Genomic DNA, 23,070 nt, shown 5'->3' on the forward strand with positions numbered 1-23,070 from the left:
GTTCAGTTTCGTTATCAGAGACCAATGTTTTGTTGCTTTCCGAATCATATGGAATCGCCGAAAAAAATTCATATAAAATCCTGGGGGCGGGGGTGGGACTCCTGGGGGTGCTGGCTACCTCTTAGGATCTCTACATATTTGTGAAATGTAAGTCTTTTGTTGCAATAATGGTTTCATCATCTCTGAATTATATTTTTTTAAGGCATTTAAACACGATAAAGAGATTATTGCCATACCGAAGGAACTACGTAGGCGACATAGGGAGAAACTCTTCGCACTGGAACTTCCTGAGTGGTGCCCGGAGCTTCCAGCTTCAAGTTTTGACCAGATGGAGCAGCTGAACAGTTTCCTTGCGGAACGTGAGAACATGTCAAAGACGGTTAGTGTCATGATCAGGTTGTATTACTGTTACTAGGCCTGTGTGAATAATGGAATGTTTATACCAAATCATAAAAGTACGCAAGAAGGAAAAGTAGGTGAGGGTCGTCTCTAGCGGCAGCTGCTGACGGCAACCTCTACCTTTACCTTGGCTTGTGCGGACTGCTCGTGTGGTAACTCGTTTCTGGCCCTGACGAAGTAAATACATTGTTTTATCCCGTCTTACCCATTATCGTGACCTGACTTAGCAACGATCTGGTGGCACGGACGTGATGAGTCGTCACATGTGTGGATGACGTGTCCCGACTTCGTGACATGTCTAAGCGTGGGAAGTGTTATAGCCACCTATAGTATCAATGTCGTTATGTCAGAGTCAATTGATTCCACTTCGTGTGCTCAGAAAATGCTCCGAACAAGAAAGTGACAGCTACAAAACTTATGTTGTACTCTTTGTTAGACATTACAATAGGTATCGGTGACATTTCAAACCATGATGTTAGCTGCAACGTGCTACATTCGATTTTCCTCTGTGTTTGAGTGCATTATCTGGAGGAACTCCGCCACCGGTGCTCACGGTTCAGTCCAACCTCGCTACATCAATCGGCAGTGGACGAACAGTACGTCGTCCTGAGAGTCGAATATGGACTAATAGAATATCCAAATTTGATGCTACAAACATGAACAAAAGTTCATAGTACACATTCACATTGAGAACACTTCCCATCATCGTAACATTCAGGTCCTTTGTTATTCCTTTCATTGGTGACAGAATGGCTTGTATGTAACCTGTCTCTCTTATAAATGAATTCCTCTTACCATGCACCTTCAATTGAAATTTCTATCAGGTACAGTTCTTTGGTGTAAGAGGGGGCTCAGATGCGAAGGATGTCATCCGTCAAATCCTCCGACGCGTACTCAAGGACAACCTCGCTATAGGATGCAGTTGGAACGGATCAAGGGGAGAGAGGCATGCCTTTCCCTACTGAAAAATCCTATATGTTGATCCTCAATATGATGTTATTGGATATAGGACCTATAAGTGGTGTAGGTACCACAGGAGTTACAGGTTTTATAGGAGCAATATAGGTATTATAGGAGATGTAAGACATGCGTCTCCTATAGACTCGTTTCATCTGACGTCACTGTCGCAGACGGCATAGCCTTTCCACCTGCTTGTGGCAGCCATACTTTTGTGCATGGCGCGTGCACGCTACCAGCATTAACTGTGGTGCGAGCACGTGCGAACACAAAAGTATGGCAGACGGAATGAGGTCAGTGAAAAGGGTTTATATGATCTGTACACTGCGTGTATGGGGACACGGTGTGAAATTTGGCTGTGGCGATACATGCAAACACATGCAATGAACAAAAATAATAAGAGAGGAGTACAATAAAATACAGCCTGCTTCCCTTTATTTATTAAAACCATTCGCAATTTTTTACATTCAAGGACACAGCTGTAAAGGCTTGCACTGCGACTTACTTGATGTCTTTCAACATTTGCGTGACGTATCTGTTCATTTTCCCACGTCGTGTGTGTGCTGGATCATCTGCGTTGTTCACAAAAATCGATCCGTGAAAAGCATCTGAAATTCACAAATTCGTCGTAAGTAGCAGGGCCACTGGAGCATCACATGTGACATCTTCACTCTGATAAGCGTTGGAGGTTTACCAATAGGGACACTGAGCTAACAGATTGAGATAAGGTAATAGGAATCACACGGGCAATATTCACACTGAGAGCATAAAGTAGGAGGAACCCACATGCTGGAAAGGATATTGAACAAAAAGCACGAAACATGACACTACTGGCACGCAACTAACCTTTACTTCACCAAATCTAAGGGCTTCTAGATGTATCTTCCAACACGCACACAAGAAAGCATGTCTACACCTTACCTGAGTTACTTCTATTGTTACTTTTAGACCGTTGTTACGTGTGTTTAGAAGTAACATCGGCTCAAAGGAAGAGGTAACACAGGAAATTGCGAATTTTAGAAGTAAATTGGGTCTCGAAGAGCAGGGGCAGAGGTAACCTGTGGGGAAAACCCCTGTCTTCTCCTGGTTACTTGTGCGTGTTACTTCTACTGGGAGTCCGTTACTTCTACGAAGATTCACCAGGTGGACGTCACAGCAGCCTACCTAAACGGGACATTAAGGAAGACAATATACATGGAGCAGCCTCAGTCCTTTGAGCCACAGGACCAAGACGAAGTCTGCCTAAAGTAGCCATTAGTAGTCATTACCTGCATCAATTGCCTCCACGGAAAACAACCGCGCAGCTCATTCCCGAACGTAAAGCCTGCGATGATAAACGGATACAGTCTGTTGCTAATGCAACGGACATATCATGATCATCATGAGTACAACACGACTGAGCGCATGTCTCGCACATCACATCCTGACTATCATCCGTCGCGAGCGTTATTCATTCTGGAAATAAACATCGTCGTAACTAGTCACGTCTCTTCTCGACTTGGTATCAACAGAAATTGGTGCCGTGACCAGGATACTCAAGGTTAAAAGAACGAAGGATACAAGGATTACGGCTCTGGTTCTCGCATTGTTGGCCACGGTGAGTTTTACGGTTTGACTTACTCCCGTGGATATTCGAATCGAGTCGGCCATGGACAAGTTGAAGAGAGACAGGAAATTTTTACGCTCACAAGCAACAAGATTGAGGAACGATATCGACGAGAAATTGGAAGCTGCCGGTACAACCGCGCAAGAAATTGCTATACTAAGAGAGAAGCTCCAAGATATTTCCAGGGATTTGAAGGCTGTTGACAGCGAGCTCAAGGATAAATTCTCTGACGAAGAATATGAACGCGAGATGACTGCCACGACCGAATACCGCCATCAGATTTTGGAGACCATCACTCGCATAGATCTGCGCTCCCAAGTAGTTTCGACGGGCGCGTCGACTTCGGCGGCTTTGAACCCCAGCCCTGTTCCAGCTGCTTCTGTCCATAGGGACAATAAGATAAAGCTGCCAAAATTAGAGCTCCCGAAGTTTCATGGCGCCATAGACGCATGGCTTCCTTTTTGGACACGTTATGAAGTTGCAGTACACCACAACAACGCGCTTACCGCCACTGAGAAGTTCTGTTACTTGACGTCTCTGTTAACTGGGAACGCTGCTGATCTCATCCGTGGATTAAATTTGAATGAGGGCTGCTATAACGAGGCAATTGAACTTCTCAAGAAGGAATATGGATCATCCACACGCATAGCTGATGAGCACATAAGGAAGCTGACAAACATGGTCCCAGTCACGGATCCTGCAGATATTTCGAAACTGCGGCAATTCTATAATGAAATTCAATCCCGGGCACGAAGCCTTCAGGTTTTGGGCATATCAACCGATGCCTACAGCGCACTACTTAGACCCATCATTTTAAGCAAGCTGCCCCAAGACATGGTCATTGAACATCAGGAACGACAAGAATTTAATGACAGTACTCGCGGTGCAGATGTGGCCAGTGGCAGTGCGGTACACCTTTACAGCCAGGACTTCCAGGACCTGATGGACTACTTGCGAGTAAAAATAGTGTCCAAGGAACGTGCATTAGGGTATACCGGTGAGGAGAAGCACGAAGGGAAACCGAATATTCGTAAGGTCAAAACCACCGATATGCCAACGGCCTCTGCTCTTTTAAACGCCAACAATGCACGGACACCAAATAATGCAAATCATGAATCGTGTTTATTTTGCAAGTCAGATCAACATCGGACGGTCACTTGCGACAGCGATATCCCACTACAGGAGAAGAAGCGGCTCTTAATTGAAGCAAGATGCTGTTTAAAATGTACGAGACGAAATCACATTGCTAGTCGCTGTCAGTCGTATATCAGGTGTCGCAAGTGCAGCCGAAGACACGCTACGAGCCTCTGTGACCCAGACTACATACGCAATAGGAGTACCCAGCAAGTACAAGTCAACACAGTTCCGGTCGACCCCCCGGGAGAGGTGGTTTTAGCAGCCTCCGCAGTTCCCTCTAAACAGTCAAGCACGATAATTCTAGGCACAACAATGGCATGCGCGAAGGGACCTGAAAACACATGCTGGGTACGCGTTCTGTTTGACAGCGGTAGCCAACGCAGTTTCATCACCGAAGAGCTCGCGAAGCAATTAGGATGCCACTCCCACGGAGTCGAAAAAATCAGCATAGGGTCGTTCGGTGGAGCAACAGTCACCAAGGCATTGAGCAAAACTTCGGTCAAGCTGCAAACTACACAGGGCACTGCCGTAGAAATTGACGTCCTGCAAACGCAACAAATATGCGCCAACGTACTTCCTGCCATCGGTCAAGAGCATCTCAAGGGCACTTTCCTACTTGAGGGAACATCGAATGTCACCACGGCAGATCAAGAACTTCCTATCTCCATTCTCATTGGGACCGATTGGTACTGGAGACTCGTGCAAGATGACATCAGGAGAATTAATGATGATCTAGTCTGTGTCCCCACCGAATTAGGATGGTTTGTGCATGGCGTCGTAAACGACACGATGAATTCTCAAGCCCAGGAGCAAGCTGTAATGCTCTGTGTCCGGCAAGGCCTGCAACGTCAATTCATTAACAACATTTGGGGTCCAGAGGACGAAGCCGATTACGACGACAAAACCGCAGGAGAGGTATTGAACAGGTTTAATAGTACAGTCAGGAACGTCAACGGAAGGTACGAAGTACGGCTACCTTGGAAAGACGACATAGACCTTGGAACAAATGAACGAAACGCACGGAAACGACTTAAAGGTTTGACGGACCGTTTACTTCGTACGCCCGACCTGCTCAAGACGTATGATGATGCTATCCGCAAATATCTAATTGACGGCGTCGCAGAAAAGGTGCCAGAGAACGAATACAATCACGATCAAGTTGATAGACCAGTGTACTACTTACCTCACCACGCAGTCATTCGCACGGACCGCATTACAACGAAATGTCGTATCGTGTTTGACGCTTCCGCTCATGAAACTCAAGAGATCAGCTTGAACGAGAATCTTCACATCGGACCCAATATGAACCCGAATGTAAGCGTTCTCCTACTGAGATTTAGACTACATGCTGTTGCTTTTACTGCCGACATAGAAAAGGCATTCCTCCAAATACTCATCCACAAAAGAGACCGAGATGCCCTGCGATTCCTCTGGTATCAAGCTATGCCCACAGGAGTGGGCGATAAGTTGGAAATATGGCGAATGACGAGAGTCACGTTCGGGACTGGCCCTAGCACATTCCTGTTGGCGGCGACATTGAAGAAACTGCTGAGAGAGTCCGAAGTAGAGTATCCGGAAACAACAAGACTATTGAACGATTGTACGTATGTCGATGATTTTATATCTGGTGCTGACTGCGAGGAAGCCGCTATCAACGTGTACAACGAGGTGAAGAATATAATGCAGAAGGGAAGCATGAACATGCGAAAATGGGCCTCCAACTCAGCACGGCTGAACGCTTTGTACCTGCAGGACCCGGAGGAAGTCTCACCCTTCGCTGGAGATTCCCGCGTGATAAAGGTTCTGGGAATGAAGTGGGATACGGAACAGGACTCCCTCTTTTACAATGCTACCAACCTTCTTCAAGGTGGAAAGCCTGCTGTATGGACGAAGAGGAAGGTGTTGCAGACGGCTCAAAGCATATACGACCCGCTAGGTTTGATGTCACCGTATACGATCGCTGCAAGGATCTACATGCAAAAAATGTGGCAACAAAGTCTCACTTGGGATCAACCTATTCCGGCGGACCTACAGGAGAGTTGGGAAAGGTGGTATGAAGACTTACAGTACCTTACCGAGATCAAGATCAACAGGTACTACGGCATGTGGACGACGAATGTATCGTTGCATGTTTTCTGTGACGCAAGTTGCAACGCGTATGGCGCCGTTGCGTACCTGGTTATTAAAACATCGGACTCTGCTTCTTCAAACATAGTGCTGGCGAAGGCCAGGGTAGCACCAGTCAAGAAGCAGACGCTTCCAAGGTTGGAACTCCAAGCCGCTGTTGTAGCTGTGAAAATTTCAAGAATGTTGATGGACGCATTCCCAGGCATCAAACAAGTTTTCTTCTGGACTGACTCGACAATCGTACTGTATTGGCTACACGGTAAGAGTGAGAATTGGAAGGAGTACGTTCGAAGGAGAGTTAACGAAGTCAAGAAGTATACGAAGCCAACACAATGGAGGCACTGTCCTGGGACCGAAAACGTCGCGGACATGGTCACTCGAGGTCTTCGACTGACTACACTCACGACCAACGACAAGTGGTGGAACGGCCCTAATTGGCTCACAGATGAACAAGCATGGCCTGAAGAGTGCTTCGAAGCACCAAGCTGCCGGGAAGAAGCGAAACATGAGCAAACAGCACTTGCAACAACGACGGCGCCAGCGGAAGAAGTTACTCGCTGCACGAACTTCAGCTCACTAAATAGACTCCACAGAGTAACAGCGTGGATAAAGAGATTTTGTGGAAACTGTAAAGGGGCTTCTATCGATGGACCACTTAGTATGGAAGAGATTGAAAACGCTAAGAACTATTGGCTCCGACATGTACAAGTCACAGCTTTTCCTGAAGAATATCAAACCCTGAAGGCCGCGAAATCACTAAAAAGACGACACTTCATGCAGAAGTACAGACCGTTTCTTGATGAGAACGGCATAATGAGGGTTGAAGGGAGGTTACAGATGGCAAATCTTACGTTCGATGAAAAGCACCCCATAATCATGCCACGAGATGCTCACTACGTCTCATTACTCGTCGAGCAAGCTCACCGAAGGGTCATGCATGGAGGAGTAGCAGACACCCTTGCATAGCTCAGGGAAAACTATTGGATAGTTCGAGGAAGGCAGGTGGTGAAGAACATTCTTCATAGGTGCACCGTTTGCAGGAGATTCAACCAGACAAAAACGTCTGAGAACACGCCACCACTTCCTGCTGACAGAGTGCAACAATGCCATCCATTTACTGTTGTAGGAGTGGATTTTACAGGACCTCTATACGTCAGAAACACGCACGGTCATCAACGCAACGTGAAAATGTACATTGCCATGTTTACTTGTGCTGTCGTAAGGGCTGTCCACCTAGAAGTTTCCCGCGACATGTCGGTGGCAAGCTTCGTTCACGTACTACGAAGATTCTTCGCACGGCGAGGGATGCCTAGAGTAATATACAGCGACAACGCACCCACCTTCAAAAGATCTAACAAGGAACTTGCTGCATTATGGCGACGTATACGAGACGATGAAGTGCTGGACTGGCTTGGGACCAACAGCGTGAGCTGGAAGTTCATTCCTACAAATGCACCGTGGTGGGGTGGATTTTATGAACGATTGATAAGGTCTGTGAAACAGGCATTGAGGAAAACCATCGGCAGAAAATCACTGACGTATGAAGACCTGGTGTCAGTCGTAGCAGAGGTGGAAGCCGTCATTAATTCTCGACCGCTTTCTTACGTGTACGATGACCCACATGAGATTCTTCCGCTAACACCAGCGGAGTTCATCACAGGGAGACGCCTTACCATAGTGCCTCCAGAGATGACAACAGAGGAGACTGAACCCATCCATCGCACATGGCAGAAACGTGCAACATTGCTCCAAGCAGCATGGCGAAGGTGGCAGAGGCATTACCTTATGGAGCTCCGCTCAGCCAACCAGTGCAAACAAAACAGGGGGAAGACTATGTCGCCAGGCGACGTCGTGATTTCCGAAGACAGAAAGCCAAGGATGTTCTGGCCTCTGGTCCGCATTCAATCCGGACACAAGGGACAAGACGGGACGGTACGGTCATATACAGTGCGAACGTCTACTGGGCATGTGACTAGACGCGCTAGCAGGTCGCTGTACCCACTTGAGATACAACAGCATGACGTTGCCGGTCCGCAGTCTGTTGCTAATGCAACGGACATATGCAACAACACGACTGAGCGCATGTCTCGCACATCACATCCTGACTATCATCCGTCGCGAGCGTTATTCATTCTGGAAATAAACATCGTCGTGCGACAGGCTAAAGTAGCTCACAGACTGTTTCCGCCCGGTCCAAATTTCCTCGGGTACCATCCCATCTAGTATTCGCTTTGCGCAGCGATTTCTGACGTACACAGCAGTGTTCATTGCTTCAGCCCAAAATTTTTCTGGCAAGTTTGAGTCACGCCCGCTTTTGATCGCTTTTGGTCGCTCATCTGGCAACAGTTTACAGTATCACACGAGAAGGGACACTACATCGCGTCCTCGTGTTCTGTCGGTTGCATCTTTTGAAATGTGACGCCTCTGTGGCTGACAAGTTAAATCACGCTCGTGCTTGTAGATGTGTTGTGAACTGCTTCCAAATGACGTTTACAAACAATGACTTCTGGGGAGTGCCGAGAGGCAGATGCAAAGGGTGCGAGGACTGCAAGAAATACATAGTGGAGTCCGGCAGTCGTCATCTAAAATATGAATACTGTGCGCACAGCCCGGTTTCACATAACAGGATACATGAAATAGGTAAGTGCGTATTTCATCATGATCGTTCCAAGTAGATTCGCTGTTGGTGCCTGTCTTATGGTAAGTCATACATGATGTGCTGTCTGCGCATATGTAAGCTGTTGGTCACAGTGTCAACGCTCGGCCTTAGCGCATTCTGCTTTCTCTTGTCAGCTTTGCTCTCTACATCGACTTTACTTTGTATCTCTCCGTGTCGCCTTCTTGTCCCAGCATCTGTCATACGCTGAAAGGTATACGATACCTATAGAGCCATTTTGACATTGGGATTTGTGTAATGAAATTTAACTACGAGCAAATTGTTTCCATTCAGCGTTGAAGAAGAGTGATAAGCGCTATAGTCTGTGTGTCGTAGCAATTACAACGAAAAGAAACTGGATTTTTCGTAGTACATTGTTCTGAGAAGTATTTAGTTCTCTTATCGTGGGGTTATACTTTTCATTCGTTTTTTTTCTGACGGATTTAATCGATTTTGGTGTATGGGCTAATTGCTAAAAAACTAAAGCCCAGTTGACTCACTAATGAAACGATGCGCGATATCGAATTCCTCATGAATAGGCAACTGATTGACCACTATACAGCGTGCATTTCTTTATGCCCAGGTGTGTGTGTTTGGCGGCGAATAGTATTTTCTTTACTTCTTGATACGGCTTGATTTTGACTTGTTCAGGGTCGTGTTGTCAATGACAGGTTATTTCGTCGTCTTACTGGCTGGTCGATGAATTGACTCAGTCATTTTCTGGCTGACTGCGTTCCTAAATTTCACTGACTTCGTGGTGAATGGGTCGACTGATGACTTGAGCCACTGTGATTGGTCGATGTGGTTGCCCACATTGATGCCTTAATTGGTTGTTATCAGTGGTTTGCTAGTACAACTGACCACTAGATAGCATCTCGCGAATTATACCAATGAAGAAAGTCAAGACAATCAATCAGTCAATAACACCGACTAGTCAGTAAACTGTTAAAAAATAAGAAATCGATCACATCTGCTAATGAATTACATTCAGATGAATTTATCTACCAGGCAACCTAAATCCCCATCCCGATGAGTCAGGCAGTGGAGGAGCGGGTGGGCTGGTGGTAATTAATATGTCAAGGGCCTGCAAACTAATGTCGACTGATTTTCCTCAGGTGGCGAAGAACATGTTCAGGACGTGAACTTGCAGCCACAGGAGGAAATAGGGCATAGCTGTGACGTTTTCCATGGTATTTATTTTCTTACATATAACGACCTGCCATCCACAAAATATTTTGCCGTCTGTATTTGTTGGAAGTTAACATTTCAGTACTCTCTTCTTTTTATGTGCATGTATCGCTGACCTCACCAATATGCTGCATTACACCTGGCCTTGAGGAAGTTCAATGTGACCTCCATACTGTGGCTGGTTTCATCACTGCCGCTACATGTACAAATATGGAAGCTTGTGAATTGGAAAATCCCCCGTTTTCGGCAAACGACGCTACGACACCGAACACCGAGTCTTCCAACATATCAGGTATCTACATTTTTTGCATTCATTACGCGTGCTTGCACAAGTGTAATTAAGATCTGCTTTTGCTATTAATGGATGTACCCAAACAACGTGAGAACGATAAATAAGGAGTGCCCATTCCATTTTAGATATTTATGGTGGTGAAAGCGGCACCGTCCCCACAGCAACAAGCAAGAATGAGGACAAGGTCCGTATGCATGCATGCCGCCCCTGCAATTTTACAACACAATATTTCACGCGATTCTGTGAACACATCAAAGTCCCTTTGGAGCTGTGTTCATTCTACATAGTCTCACATATGCCACCACATTGAGAAACGATATCTTACGTTGCCAATGCTGGGTTGTGTTTTCCTGATGTTCACTATAAAATACGTGCCCAGGAAAGCCCATGGTCATTGTATTTTGGTATGTCACACGTGTCGTGTTTCGTGTGTGCCTGCATGCAATTTGCTGCATGCATGCACGGACGCGAGGAACGGGCGGGTGCAGCCCCGGAGCCCCGGGAACGGTGTTACTTCTAAATGCACGATGCACTTGGTTACTTTTAGAGAGGTAACCCCGGCAGAGGTAACGCTGTACCCATCTAGTGTACAGGTAACAATATTGCAATTTTTTTACCTTTACTAGAAGTAACCGGGCTAAGAGTGTAGGCATCACCTGTAGAGCAGAATAACACATCCACAGCAGTTCGGTGCACCAGAGGAGCCCAGAGCCACAACGAAACGCAAAAATCCGGATGCGAGAACAAACGCGTCCGACCTCAACGAACTTTGCAAGCGAAATGAACGCCAGAGCGCCAGAGCCCAGCCCCCGCCTGGTGGCGGCGGTGGAAGGGAAGGAAGATACATGCTGTTCCGGCGCTCCTCGGATTATGGCAAGAGAACGGAAAGTCGAGCGAAGACGGGACTAATACTATCGGAAAGAGGACGCTTTCCCAGTCAAAAAGAGACCTCAATCGCCTTTCTACGCCAACAAAAACCCGATATCGAGAAAAATGCCCCCGGTCCTATGTATAAGAGGGCCGCCGTTGCCATGGGGTCCTAACTCTGGAATGCAGAGGGATAGAAAGGTGCCGCAAGTTTCTACACGTTGCCTATGTCGAGTGCGTTCATCCATTAAAAGGAAATTCGCATCCGCCGCGGGCTTGGAACCTGAAAACAGTGACAAAGTCAGGAAATGGTGGTCGGTGTCAGGAATTTCGAGAATGACGCGTTAACCGCTGGAAATGGACGGGTGGCTTGAGTAAGTTGTAGAGCAGAAAACAGAGCACATGCACACAAAATTTCGACTGAATCGGATGCGAGTTGAGACTCCGAACAGTGGGAAGCGTTTCAGAGTTGCGCTAGCGAGACTGGTCGCCTCGTACATACTCTTAAGCCGATATCGCGAGAATGGAACGTCGCGCGTCTACGGGATCAACGCTGTTCGAAAGAGCACATCGAGACTGTCACAACGAAGGGAAACACAACAATGTCGCAGCAAGGGGAACGTTTTTTTTGGGAAAAGCCGTCGGTCCCATGTACTGGGAGGCTAGTAAACGCGGAAGCCTGTAAATCGAGAACCGCTAAAGTTGGAAAAGTATGGTAAATTTTATCACGTGCACCGCTTCGATAACAGTACGCTCTCCAAAGATAAACCATGTCCGACGCGAGCTTATTTCCGAAAAAGGGACCCGAAGTTCGAAAAAACGGCGTTTCTAACGCGTCTCCTCGTCCAACTTCTAAACCACTAGAGATCAGCTGCTAGTGTGATTTGAGCGATCGTAGAGCTATTCCAGACCTGTTCGGACCTCAATTTTTCGTCTCGATCCGACAAACGGGGCGAGAGGTACGGGACTTTGGAGGTGTCGGAAGCACCGGCGGGGGCCTTGAATTTCAAAATATCTCGGCAATTGTCAGGATTTCCCACAAGCTACGAGCATGCAGGCGAAGGGGGAAGAAACGGGAATTCGTCACAAAAAACCGCGTCCCGATATGACAGCTGCAGGCCGAGATATTAGACCCGGAAACCTATCGAGCGACAAAGCAATATTGCTGGGTGGGGTTCAACAACCACTGGACGGTTGAAGAACGCCAAGTACTGTAATATGCCAAATGTGTGCATGGAAAGCACGCATCATTTTATGTTTGATGTTTGGTCGATCAATAATGGACTTGTATGTATGTTCCAAAAATGAATCTAACATCAGCTATTTTAAGCTGCAGCTGAAAATAACTGATGAAACACATCAGCCCTCCTAAAATCAATTCAAAATTTTTACATGTAAAAATTTTGTAAAAACTGTAAAAATTGTAAAAACACTCTTGATGTACCGAAAACTGGTTCCTGGTTGCTTATTCAAGCGCAGGCACATACGCAATCGTGCAATCGGATATGAAGAACTTGGTTATTGTTACACATGGCGATGAGTCAGAGAACTCGACTCTTTTCGGTCATCACCGTGTGTGTACGAAACCTTTGTGTGTGTGTGTGTGTGTGTGTTTGTGGAGCTTAATGATATGAGGAAACAGTGCTTTCAATTGCTTAAAGGAAACAATGTTTATTTTTAAGGATGAAAATCGGAGGGCATTGTGGATAAAGCCTGTGAAACTACGCAACGAGAATGTGTCATAGGAAATCAACAAGACAACATTTGTCTGCTCCAAGCACTTTTTGTCGCTAGACTTTCTACCAAATGTGGCAAATGGATACCGCCGCCTGAATGAAACCGCACTGCCGTGCTGTGCCGTGGAAGCTCTGTCTGTGCCAGCAGCGGAAGCAACATGTGATGTTGGCGAGAGCAGTGGCATCTGTAGCAGTGCGTCAAACCCCGATGCCATTGCTGCTCAGGGACAAAGTCACGTCAGCTGTCACAGTCGAAGTCGAAGTCACAGTCACTGTCGAAGTCACGTCAGCTGCAAGTGGCACCTGCAGCTGCAATGGAGGTACGATTGTGGATTTACTGACGAGGCAACTTGCGGAGAAAGACGAAGAACTTCGAATTTTGAAAAGTCAGCTCCGCCATACAAACGAACGGGTGAAGGAGATACTTCAAGAGAAGCAGAAGGTTGGGTTTCAACTCAAGCAGCTTGAAAGAGATGCACAACAGCAATGGATGTACTGCTTGCGACATACTTGTTTGATATCTCCAACCCCTGTAAGAGCGGGTTACCGAACCAAGTTGCTGTGCTACCGTCGCTTTCGCCCCACTTCCTTTCCACTGGTGGCGGCGGGGCTGCGCAGTGCCACCAGACGGGAGAGATGGCAGTCCGATAACCGCGCGTCGTCTGCTAGCTCCAAATGCATCGACGGGGCGCGCTTTCCTCGGAATGCGGAGTGGAATGGGAATTGTAACCTGTTTCCTTTTGTTCCTGTTTACTGTTTTTGAAACGTAAGTACACCGGGATTAGGCCACATTTGAGCAGTTCCTGCGGTCGTCACAACTTTTTGTGAAAGGTGTCACAGTAATGCAAGGGACCACGGCTGCTCCGTGAAACTGGCACAAGCGAGGGACTATCTCATTTTATTTACTGGTGTTATGCGAAGCAAGCAAGCCTCGCTTGCTGGCTAGGATAAAAAAAGAAATAATAAACTTATACAAAATGAGGAAAAGAAACGCTGCGGAACACGAGACCTCAGTAACGCGTTGGTGCCCCTCCACTCTCAATCACTGCGCTCATTCGCCTGGGCAGGGAAGCGTAGAGGGCGGAACAGCACCTTAGGAACAATCGAGAAAGTGTTGATAAGCTTATCAACATTTTCTCGATTGTTCCCGATGTGTTATTCTTGAGGTCCATTTATTGGTCCATGCATTCGCACTCCGCATTCCGAGGAAAGCGCTGCCCCGTCGACGCATTTGGAGCTAGCAGACGATGCGCGGTTATCGGATCGCCATCTCTCCCGTCTGCTGGCGCTGCGCAGGCCCGCCGCCACCAAGGGAACGGAAGTAGGGCGAAGGCGACGGTAGCACAACAACATGGTTCGGTAACCCGCTTTTACGGGGGCTGGAGATATCAAACAAGTATGTCGCAAGCAGTACATTCTCTGTGCATATCAGATGAAAGAACTCAGTTCTACAATGGCTTGCCGGACCTAGAAATTTTTGCACGCTCTTCATGACTATCTTGACCCTGAGGAAAATGGCTCCAACATTGCACGGCAGACAAAGCCAGGGAACACTCCACCACAGGCAGGATGTGGAAGCTTTCAACAAAGAATGAGTTGTTCCTTGTGCTTGTAAGGCTCCGGTTGCGTCTCTTTGAGCAAGACTTGGCAGACCGTTTGGAGTCTCTCAGTCAACAGTATCTCGCATTTGCGTATCGTGGCTTAATTTTATGTCTTTGAGGCTACTAAAATTGCCATTACGGCAGCCTCGCACTGCAGTAAACACCACCATTCCCACCGCATTCAAGGAAAATATGCAACCACGAAGGTCATCCTAGACGCAACAGAGGTCGGGTGTGAAGTTGCGAGCTGATTAGCTCTTCAATCTAGCACATACTAGACATACAAGAGTGCAAACACATTCAAGGGACTCGTTGGAATAGCCCCAAACAGGCTGGTAACTTTCGTGTCAGAACTTTTCACTGGGTTCACGTCTATGACAGAGAGTGCGTAATAATGAGTGGGTTTCTTGAGCTGCCATTCGAAGAAGGGGACTCTGTCGTGGGAGACAGGGGTTTTACTATCGCTGATCTCCTGGAGAATGGAATCACCTTTCCTTCGTAATGAAGAGTTCACCGCAGTACAAGAAACGAAACAGATTGCGTCATTACTAACTCATATTGATCGTAGAATTCGGCGCGTAAAGTCATTTCACATTTTTGATAGAGTTGTGCCACTGAGCCTTGGTCCAGTAGCAAATCAAATGTGGACTGTTGCTGTTATCTTAACCAACTTCCAAAGTCCATTGGTTGACCAACATGGGGCAACCTCTGCATGGAGCTGGCATGTACTACTCCATGCAGAATTAACAAACACGGCTCCATACTGCGCATCCCGGAAATGCCACTCTAGTGGCACTTGCAGAAGTTACTGAGAGAGAAGCTTTGGGGGACCCCTCACCAGGGCATACCTGTCTGGTGGTTTCCCAAACCTTATCTCTCATTACATTCTGCAAGTGCCGCTAGAGAGGCATTTCCGGTATGCGCAGTGTGGAGCCGTGTTTAACTTAACGAGGCTTGGTGCGGCACAGGCGATAAGCTGTAGAGGGTAACTCGTTTATGTGGGAAAGTGTCGATCAGTACATGAGAATAAAGCTTTTTAGTTGATTAGAGTTAATCTAGTGTCATATCACATTCCGTAAAGTCATTGCACTTGAGGGTGAGGACTTGCGATGACAGTTACATTCAAAAACAGTAAACACACAAAATATCACCTAGGACAGATATGTCCAGCAAATAAAAAACCTCTAAAATATTGCACAATATCATATACAGGGTATCTAACTATGAACAGGACCATAACGTTCTGTCAAAGCAGCAGCATCAACTTTTCCCACAAAGCTTTTATGAGAGATACTGTTAACAGCAAGCATGGACATCTAAGAACAACACAGGCACAAAATGTCACGTTGAACAGATATGTCCTAAAAGACTGCACTATAAATATACATATATATCTAAAAAGGCAAATTTTCGCACTAAAGGTCACTTGATCATGTATCATTCCCAGAGTTGTACACGTTACTCGAAAAAAGTAATTACAATTACTGTTAGTACTACGCGAAAAGAAATTATTTACCGCTACAAATTACTTCACCAAACATTTAATACGTTGCCGATTAAAAATGTAACACGTTACGTTTCCCATTAAATTTAATTAAATTGTCTCGACTACTGTCCCAGATGAGGACTATCGTATTGGCGTCGAAACATCCGCTTCGTTTTGTTACTATTGTTATGTTCAGCCCGCACAATTTGTCAATACAGGCACCTATTGTACTGTTGCTCCAGTAGGTCGCGGTTGTAAGGGGCTATCATATATTACTGTGGTGTGCATGGAACACGTGTGGACTAGAGACGATCGTACACAGTGACCTCTGCGTCATTGCTTCAGTCGAACTCGTGGTGGAACAGAAGAATAGACTGGCTTGCTGAAAAGTGTTGCCACTGTTGACAGAAGGTTAAAAAGTAATCGATTACTCAGTAATTGATTACCGAAAATTATAACCAGATTACTTGGAAAATTACTTGCTCACAAAATTAATTGATTACGTTAAAATTTACTAGAGAAAAGAATTGATTACTAGTAACGCAATTACTAGTAACGCGTTACGTACAACTCTGATCATTACACTGTCATTGTGCACGAGGCCATGGATGTACACAGTCACATGTAAAATATAGGTGCTGGCACAAAATGTCACATTGGACAGATATGTCCTAAAAGAATGCTTTATAAATATATATCTAAACAGAGAACTATTTGTACTAAAGGTCATTTGATCGTGTATCATATCACATTGTAGTCATTGCACATTAGGCCGAGACGCTCTATCGTGTTTTTTGGGGTTTGTGATACCAAGTAGGGCAGCAGAATTCTGAAGTAAAATGATCAAGGGCCCCCTTTGTAGCCATCCTGCCTTCTTAGTCGAAGTGTATTCATTCAACTGCCAGCCACTTTTGTGACCATAGTGTTAGGTATTGCCTATAAAGATAAAGACGACGAGAATGTTAGAGGCACGACGCATGTGCCCAGCATGTAGGACTGTTTAGTTGCTCGGAACATTAAAGGCTTGCTGTTCGGCGGTTGCTTGGTATCGGCGTGTCTTCGGTGGGCAATATAGAACAACTGGCGACACAGGATAGGATCTTCAATCATCATGTAGATAGAGGCCGACCCAACAGCACGCCAAGAAGTAACATTGCGAGCTACCTCAGGAAAAGGACTGAACGGACTACAACTACGCAACCGATAAGTGAGACGCTTCTTCAAAATGTCCACGCCCCATGCTTCGCAGCGTTTAGGAAGCATGTCGGAGTTCAACCCGAAGGGGGACGATATCAAATCGTATTTCCAACGGTTCGAAAATTTTGTTGACATAAATGAGGTTCCAGGAACAAAGAAGTTGAAGCTGTTCCTAAAGGTAGTGGGCGGTCACGCTTATGAGGAGCTCAAGAAAATTATTGTTCCGGAGAGCCCCACCGACAAAACTTTCGATGAAATACGGAAGTCGCTTGAAGCCCACTTCAGTCCAGAACACTCAGCAACAATCGCAGAACGTTGTAAATTCAATAGGCGGATCCAACAAGAAGGAGAGAGTGTCAAAGATTTTGTCACTGAGTTAAAGCATCTGGCGCGGTACTGCGAATTCAAAGCATTCCTGAGTGATGCCCTGAGGGACCGCTTTGTTGCAGGGCTACGCGATCAGGCGACACAGAGGCTGCTTTTTGCAACGGAAAGCCTAACATTTGAGGGCGCATGCAAAATCGCGCTTGAAAAAGAACTCGCTGCACGACAGACGAAGGAATTGTACACCGCAGAGCCCAAATCAGCTGAAATAAACGCGGTGCGCGGAAACGCCAAAGAGAAAAGGCATGTAACTGAAGTAAAAAAAGACAATGCGTCACAGAAAAGGAGCTTCTGTTATCGTTGCGGTAAGGGACACGTTTCCGCAAGATGCTGGTATCGGAACACGAAATGCCGAACATGTGCGAAGACTGGGCACTTGCAAGCCATGTGTCCGGAAAAGAAAAAGAGCTCGGTACACTACGTTGAAACGTCAGATGCGAATTCTGAGGAATCGCGTATCTATCATGTTGTAATGTAAGCAACAGGGAAACAGCATGGCTACGAGGTTTCTTTGAACATTGAAGGAACGCCAATTTCAATGCTCGTGGACACAGGCGCAGCAGTTACCTTAATGCCCGAAAGAATCTACATTGAGCATTTCGCAGGAACCAAGTGCGAGCCAACGCACGCCTCACTAAGACCTACACCGGTGAACCGCTAAAGCTAAAAGGGGACGCAGTTGTCAACGTGGACATATGGGTCAAAGCGCAGCACTTTCGCTCTTCGTGGTAAAAGACGACGACAAGGATTTGCCGACGCTACTAGGCCGTGACTGGCTTGAAAAGTTACACCTCGACTGGAGAACAGTTTGCGCTGTCACGGATGACAGCAGAGTGAAGTTACTACAAGACAAGTTTCCTGAAGTTTTCAGCAGCACGCCCAGGGTAATAAGAAACTTCGTAGCCGAAGTTGCCATAAAAGCCGACAGTTTGCCCGTGTACTACAAAGCAAGGCCCTTTCCCTTCGCGATCAAGGACGCTGTTGCAGAAGAACTGCGCAGATTGGAGAACAACGGCATCGTAAGACGAGTGATGAAGAGTGACTGGGCAACTCCTATCGTAGTGGTTCCCAAGCGTGGAGGCGGACTCAGAATCTGCGGAGACTATAAGGTCACGGTAAATCAAGTTCTCAAGATTGACTGCTATCCGCTGCCTCTTCCAGAGGATCTCTATTCGATGCTTGCGGGAGGCAGGGTGTTCAGCGTGTTAGACTTGTCTTCAGCCTATTTACAAGTACCGCTCTCCAACGATGCCAAACCTTTACTCACGGTCAACACTCATCTAGGACTGTTTGAGTACCAAAGACTTCCTTTTGGAATTACGAGTGCGCCAGCTATTTTCCAGGCAATGATGTACCAGATCCTGGAAGGTATCCCAAATGTAGGATGTTATATAGACGACATTATCGTCACAGGCAGCAAAATAGAGGGCTGCTACAAAACGGTCACACAAGTTCTGCAACGATTAAATGACTACAACCTCACTCTAAAAGCAGAAAAATGTCAGTTCTTCCGTGACTCAGTCGTTTATGTTGGCCACGGGGTTCCAGCTGAAGGAATCTATCCGATAGCAGAAAAAGTGAATGCTATCAGGGACGCACCAGAGCCAACCAACATTACAGAATTGAGAGCCTACCTAGGACTCCTCAACTTCTACGCCAAGTTTTTGAAGAATTTGGCAACGGTGACAGCTCCTCTTTACGGATTGCTGAAGAAAGACAAACAGTGGCACTGGGCAAAAGGGTGCAAGAACGCTTTCGCAATGACCAAAGAGATGATTCTCAGCAGCGAAGTGCTCACCTTTTATGATGTGAATAAGCCCATTGGACTAAGCTCTGACTCATCTGCTTATGGTCTAGGGGCCGTCATCTTCCATGAAATGCCAGACGGAAGTGAACGACCAATCGGGTTCGCGTCCCGCACATTCTCATGCAGCGTTCTCATGAACGCAATTATGCACAGGGCGAGAAGGAGGCACTTGCACTCATCTTCAGCTTGCGACGTTTCCACCGACACCTGTATGGACGACGTTTCAGCCTCTACACCGACCATCAACCCCTTCTCGGTCTACTGGGACACGATAGACCTGTGCCATCCTCAGCTGCCGCCAGAATTCAGAGATGGACAATGACACTGGCCGCGTATCAATATTACCTCAAGTATAGGAATGGCCTGAACATGGAAGAAGCAGATGCGTTATCGCACCTGCCGTTATCCGTACAAGAGAGAAGGGACGAACTAGACTGTTTAGCCGTGTTCGATGCGACGCCCCTGACTGCAGCGCAAGTTGCAATGGAAACTAAGCGAGACCCGCTTCTCAGTGCGGTCGTCCAGTATGCACTAGCCGGTTGGCCAAGCAAGTACCCCCAAGAAATGCACGCATTCTTTGTGCGCAGAGACCAGCTATCAGTGGAACAGGACTGTTTGACATGGGGCTACCTGGTCAATGTCCCGAGGAGCTTGCAGCCTGCCGTGATCGCGCTATTACACGAAGTTCATCCAGGCATGACGCGGATGAAGATGTTAGCAAGGTCATACGTTTGGTGCCCTGGTCTAGACAAAGATCTAGAGAGCACAGTACGGAGCTGCAAAATCTGTCAAAGTGTTCTTCCGGCAAAGACTGTTGGTCCTTTGCAGCCCTGGCCATACCCAGGGGCGGATCTTTCAGGTCATACGCAGGGGTCAGGATGTCCTGACCCCGTCCTCAGTTTCTGTCTTCACATAGTGCTCAATTTACCTCGATTGCGTATCTACCGTTCTGGGCAAGGCTGGACCCCCCTCTCAGAAAAATCCTGGATCCGCCCCTGATATACCTGACAAGAGTTTGGCAATGTGTACATGTGGACTATGCTCTGAAGGACGGCGTAAATTTGCTGGTGCTGGTCGACACCTACTCGAAATGGGTGGAGGTTTTCTGTATGACTACAACGACTACTACAAGCACACTGAAGAGGTTGGACGCCCTTTTTGCATGGTATGGTTGCCCTGAAGAATTGGTAACAGACAACGGGCCACAGTTCGCCTCTGAGGAATTTCAAGATTTCCTGCGACAGCGAGGAATCAGACATACTCGAGCACCTCCATACCACGCTGCTTCCAACGGAGCTGCAGAGAGACTGGTAAGGACCACCAAGAGTGCGCTCTTCAAGGAAGCTCTGGAAGACATGATAATGGGAGCGAAGCGTAGAGTACGAGAGCGCATTAACAACATTCTGATGCCCTACCGAAACACGTCAAATTCGGTAACGGCAAAGGCTCCAGTGGAGCTTTTCCTGAAGCGGTTGCCCCGCATTAGGTTGTCTCTCGTGAAGCCGAACTTCGCAAGTGACATGGCAGACCGTCAGAAAAGGAATACTGACCGTCGTAACTGCGAAAGAGGACCGGCAGACCTGTTCAGCGTCAACGGCAACGAAAGGCGAAGCAGAATCATGGCAGGAAGGGATCATCGAATAAGTGGTTAGCACATACCTCGTCAGGGTAGGATGTCACGTGAGATTCACTCATGCTGATCACCTGCGGAGGCGACGGGCCATGGCACCAAGCACGTTTCGTACTGCAAATCAGGATGTCGCAGGTGCTGCGTCTACCCGTCCGAGTAACGAACCCCAAACGTGGGAAAATGTCGACACAGCAGAATCGACGTCACGGGAGCCAGGGCAGTTTCAGCACGGCAGCTCACCAAACCCCATCCAGCAGCCGGGATCAGCAATTAGCAACGGGGACATGGTTAACAGGAATGAGAAAACGCCTGACTCCAGCTTCGCTGAGGAAGAGGCGCCCAGCTTCTCCGGCTGTCAGTCGTCCACACCAATGCTGCGGAGAAGCACGCGTATTCGCACTGCTCCCTACAGATACCGCCCGGACGATTATACAACAAAGAACTAAGTGAACAAACATGTAACAGACTTAGCTTTTGTTTAAGGATGAAAGAGTGTTAGGTATTGCCTATCAAGATAAAGTCGACGAGAATGTTAGAGGAACGAGGCGCGTGCCCAGCATGTAGGACTGTTTAGTTGCTTGGAACATTAAAGGCTTGCTGTTGGGAGGTTGGTTGGTATCGGCGTGTCTTCGGTGGCCAATATAGCACACAAACAACAAAATCTCCCCATTCCCAGCCAGTCAGTGCCATTTGCCCCAGCACCTGATAACAGTAGCGGTGGTTTCTCTTCAGTTTTGAGTGGCCTTGGTCGTCAAGAGCCAAATATGGTATGTTATACTTGGCAGAAGAAGGCTCGCTGTCCTTCAGTGTATACGGGCACTTGATCTCTAGCACACCACTAGGTTTAGCCTCTGTGGGGTCATAAACGAATCTATCTGGCGAGGCACCCAGCCAAGGGCAGCTTGGATCCATGACAATGCATGCTGTAGATAGAGCGACATCATGCCCAAGTCGTCGCATTACACCTTCGTAGCACTGTGCGGCAACATCCTCGTGTTCTCTTCCATATGCCACAGCCCGTACTTTAGACAGGTCACGTTGAGTAATTAGGTTGTTCAGTCAATTTTCAGTCCACTGAGAGCGGTGCAAAACATGGCCAAATTGTGACGCAGTAAGCCGCAACTTCCCTGCAGAGAGCCATCCTTTACTGCTCTCCTGCTGACGGGTGTTCCGTTCAAGAACTCAAGCATCCTCGCTTGTGGGAACAATTTCCTAAAAGTCAAAAAGATAAAATCAATCGCACGCCACTTGCAGTAACGGTACTTATGTTGCCTATGGATATGGTTACCAAAGGATGAAACAGAACGTACCAAGCAGACTTGAGCCCGTTACCAAAAAAAATGAACTAAATACCGTTACTCGTTACTTCAGAAAGAAGTAACTAAATACGTTACTCGTTACCAACGTACAAAAGTAACGAGTTCTCGTTACTCACAGGTAACGAGTTACTTTTACGTTACCGTCGCATAGTTAAAGGAGCCAACAAACATGCTGTTTACTTGCCTTCAACTCTTTATTAAATTGCACTTCAGGAGAAGCTAATACTCGAAATTTACATTTCCGAAGTGGGGGTCATCGAAGATTACGAAAACACACGAAAAGACACCAGTTTTCGTGCCACCGATCACCAACGGTCCCCAAAAACAGACGAGGGGCTGCGTCATAATTTAGGGCGCTCAGGAGCTTAGCAAAGACAAGAAAAGGCGAGAAGTCGAAACGCGTTTTTTGTAGCCATAGCACAGTTGGTGCCCATTCTCGGTGCCCATTCTGGTGGTCGGAGATTACGGAAACAAGAGAACATACAAGGGCCTTCGTTTAAGACAATAGTCAGGAGTGAAGACGATGAAGGGTTGATTGAAGGGGTCATTGATTAGCCGTGTGATGCTGATTCTCCCTGGAATATATCGGTTGAGGTCCCATTGGTACATGAGCCACCACTATGAAGTCTCGAGTGCACATATTCAACTTTGTAGCAGTTGTCTTGCGCTTCTGCCTGCCGC

At 47.0% G+C, this 23,070-nt stretch overlaps 3 protein-coding genes across 3 annotated transcripts; all 3 read left to right on the forward strand.

Annotated features, from left to right (window-relative positions):
• The first annotated feature begins 3,004 nt into the window (after positions 1 to 3,004).
• Positions 3,005 to 7,192, forward strand: LOC135389144 (uncharacterized). Its single transcript, XM_064619161.1, has one exon. It carries the CDS (start codon positions 3,005 to 3,007, stop codon positions 7,190 to 7,192), a length of 4,188 nt encoding a protein of 1,395 aa, XP_064475231.1.
• Positions 7,193 to 7,477: 285 nt separating this feature from the next.
• Positions 7,478 to 8,449, forward strand: LOC135389151 (uncharacterized). The gene has a single exon (XM_064619174.1). The coding sequence runs from the start codon at positions 7,478 to 7,480 to the stop codon at positions 8,447 to 8,449; it is 972 nt and encodes a 323-aa protein (XP_064475244.1).
• Positions 8,450 to 19,758: 11,309 nt separating this feature from the next.
• Positions 19,759 to 21,092, forward strand: LOC135389158 (uncharacterized protein K02A2.6-like). Its single transcript, XM_064619200.1, has 2 exons — positions 19,759 to 20,208; positions 20,490 to 21,092. Exons 1-2 carry the CDS (start codon positions 19,759 to 19,761, stop codon positions 21,090 to 21,092), a joined length of 1,053 nt encoding a protein of 350 aa, XP_064475270.1.
• The last annotated feature ends 1,978 nt before the right edge of the window (positions 21,093 to 23,070 follow it).

This window comes from Ornithodoros turicata, chromosome 1 (assembly GCF_037126465.1).
Source record: "Ornithodoros turicata isolate Travis chromosome 1, ASM3712646v1, whole genome shotgun sequence".
In the NCBI taxonomy this organism is placed as follows: domain Eukaryota; kingdom Metazoa; phylum Arthropoda; class Arachnida; order Ixodida; family Argasidae; genus Ornithodoros; species Ornithodoros turicata.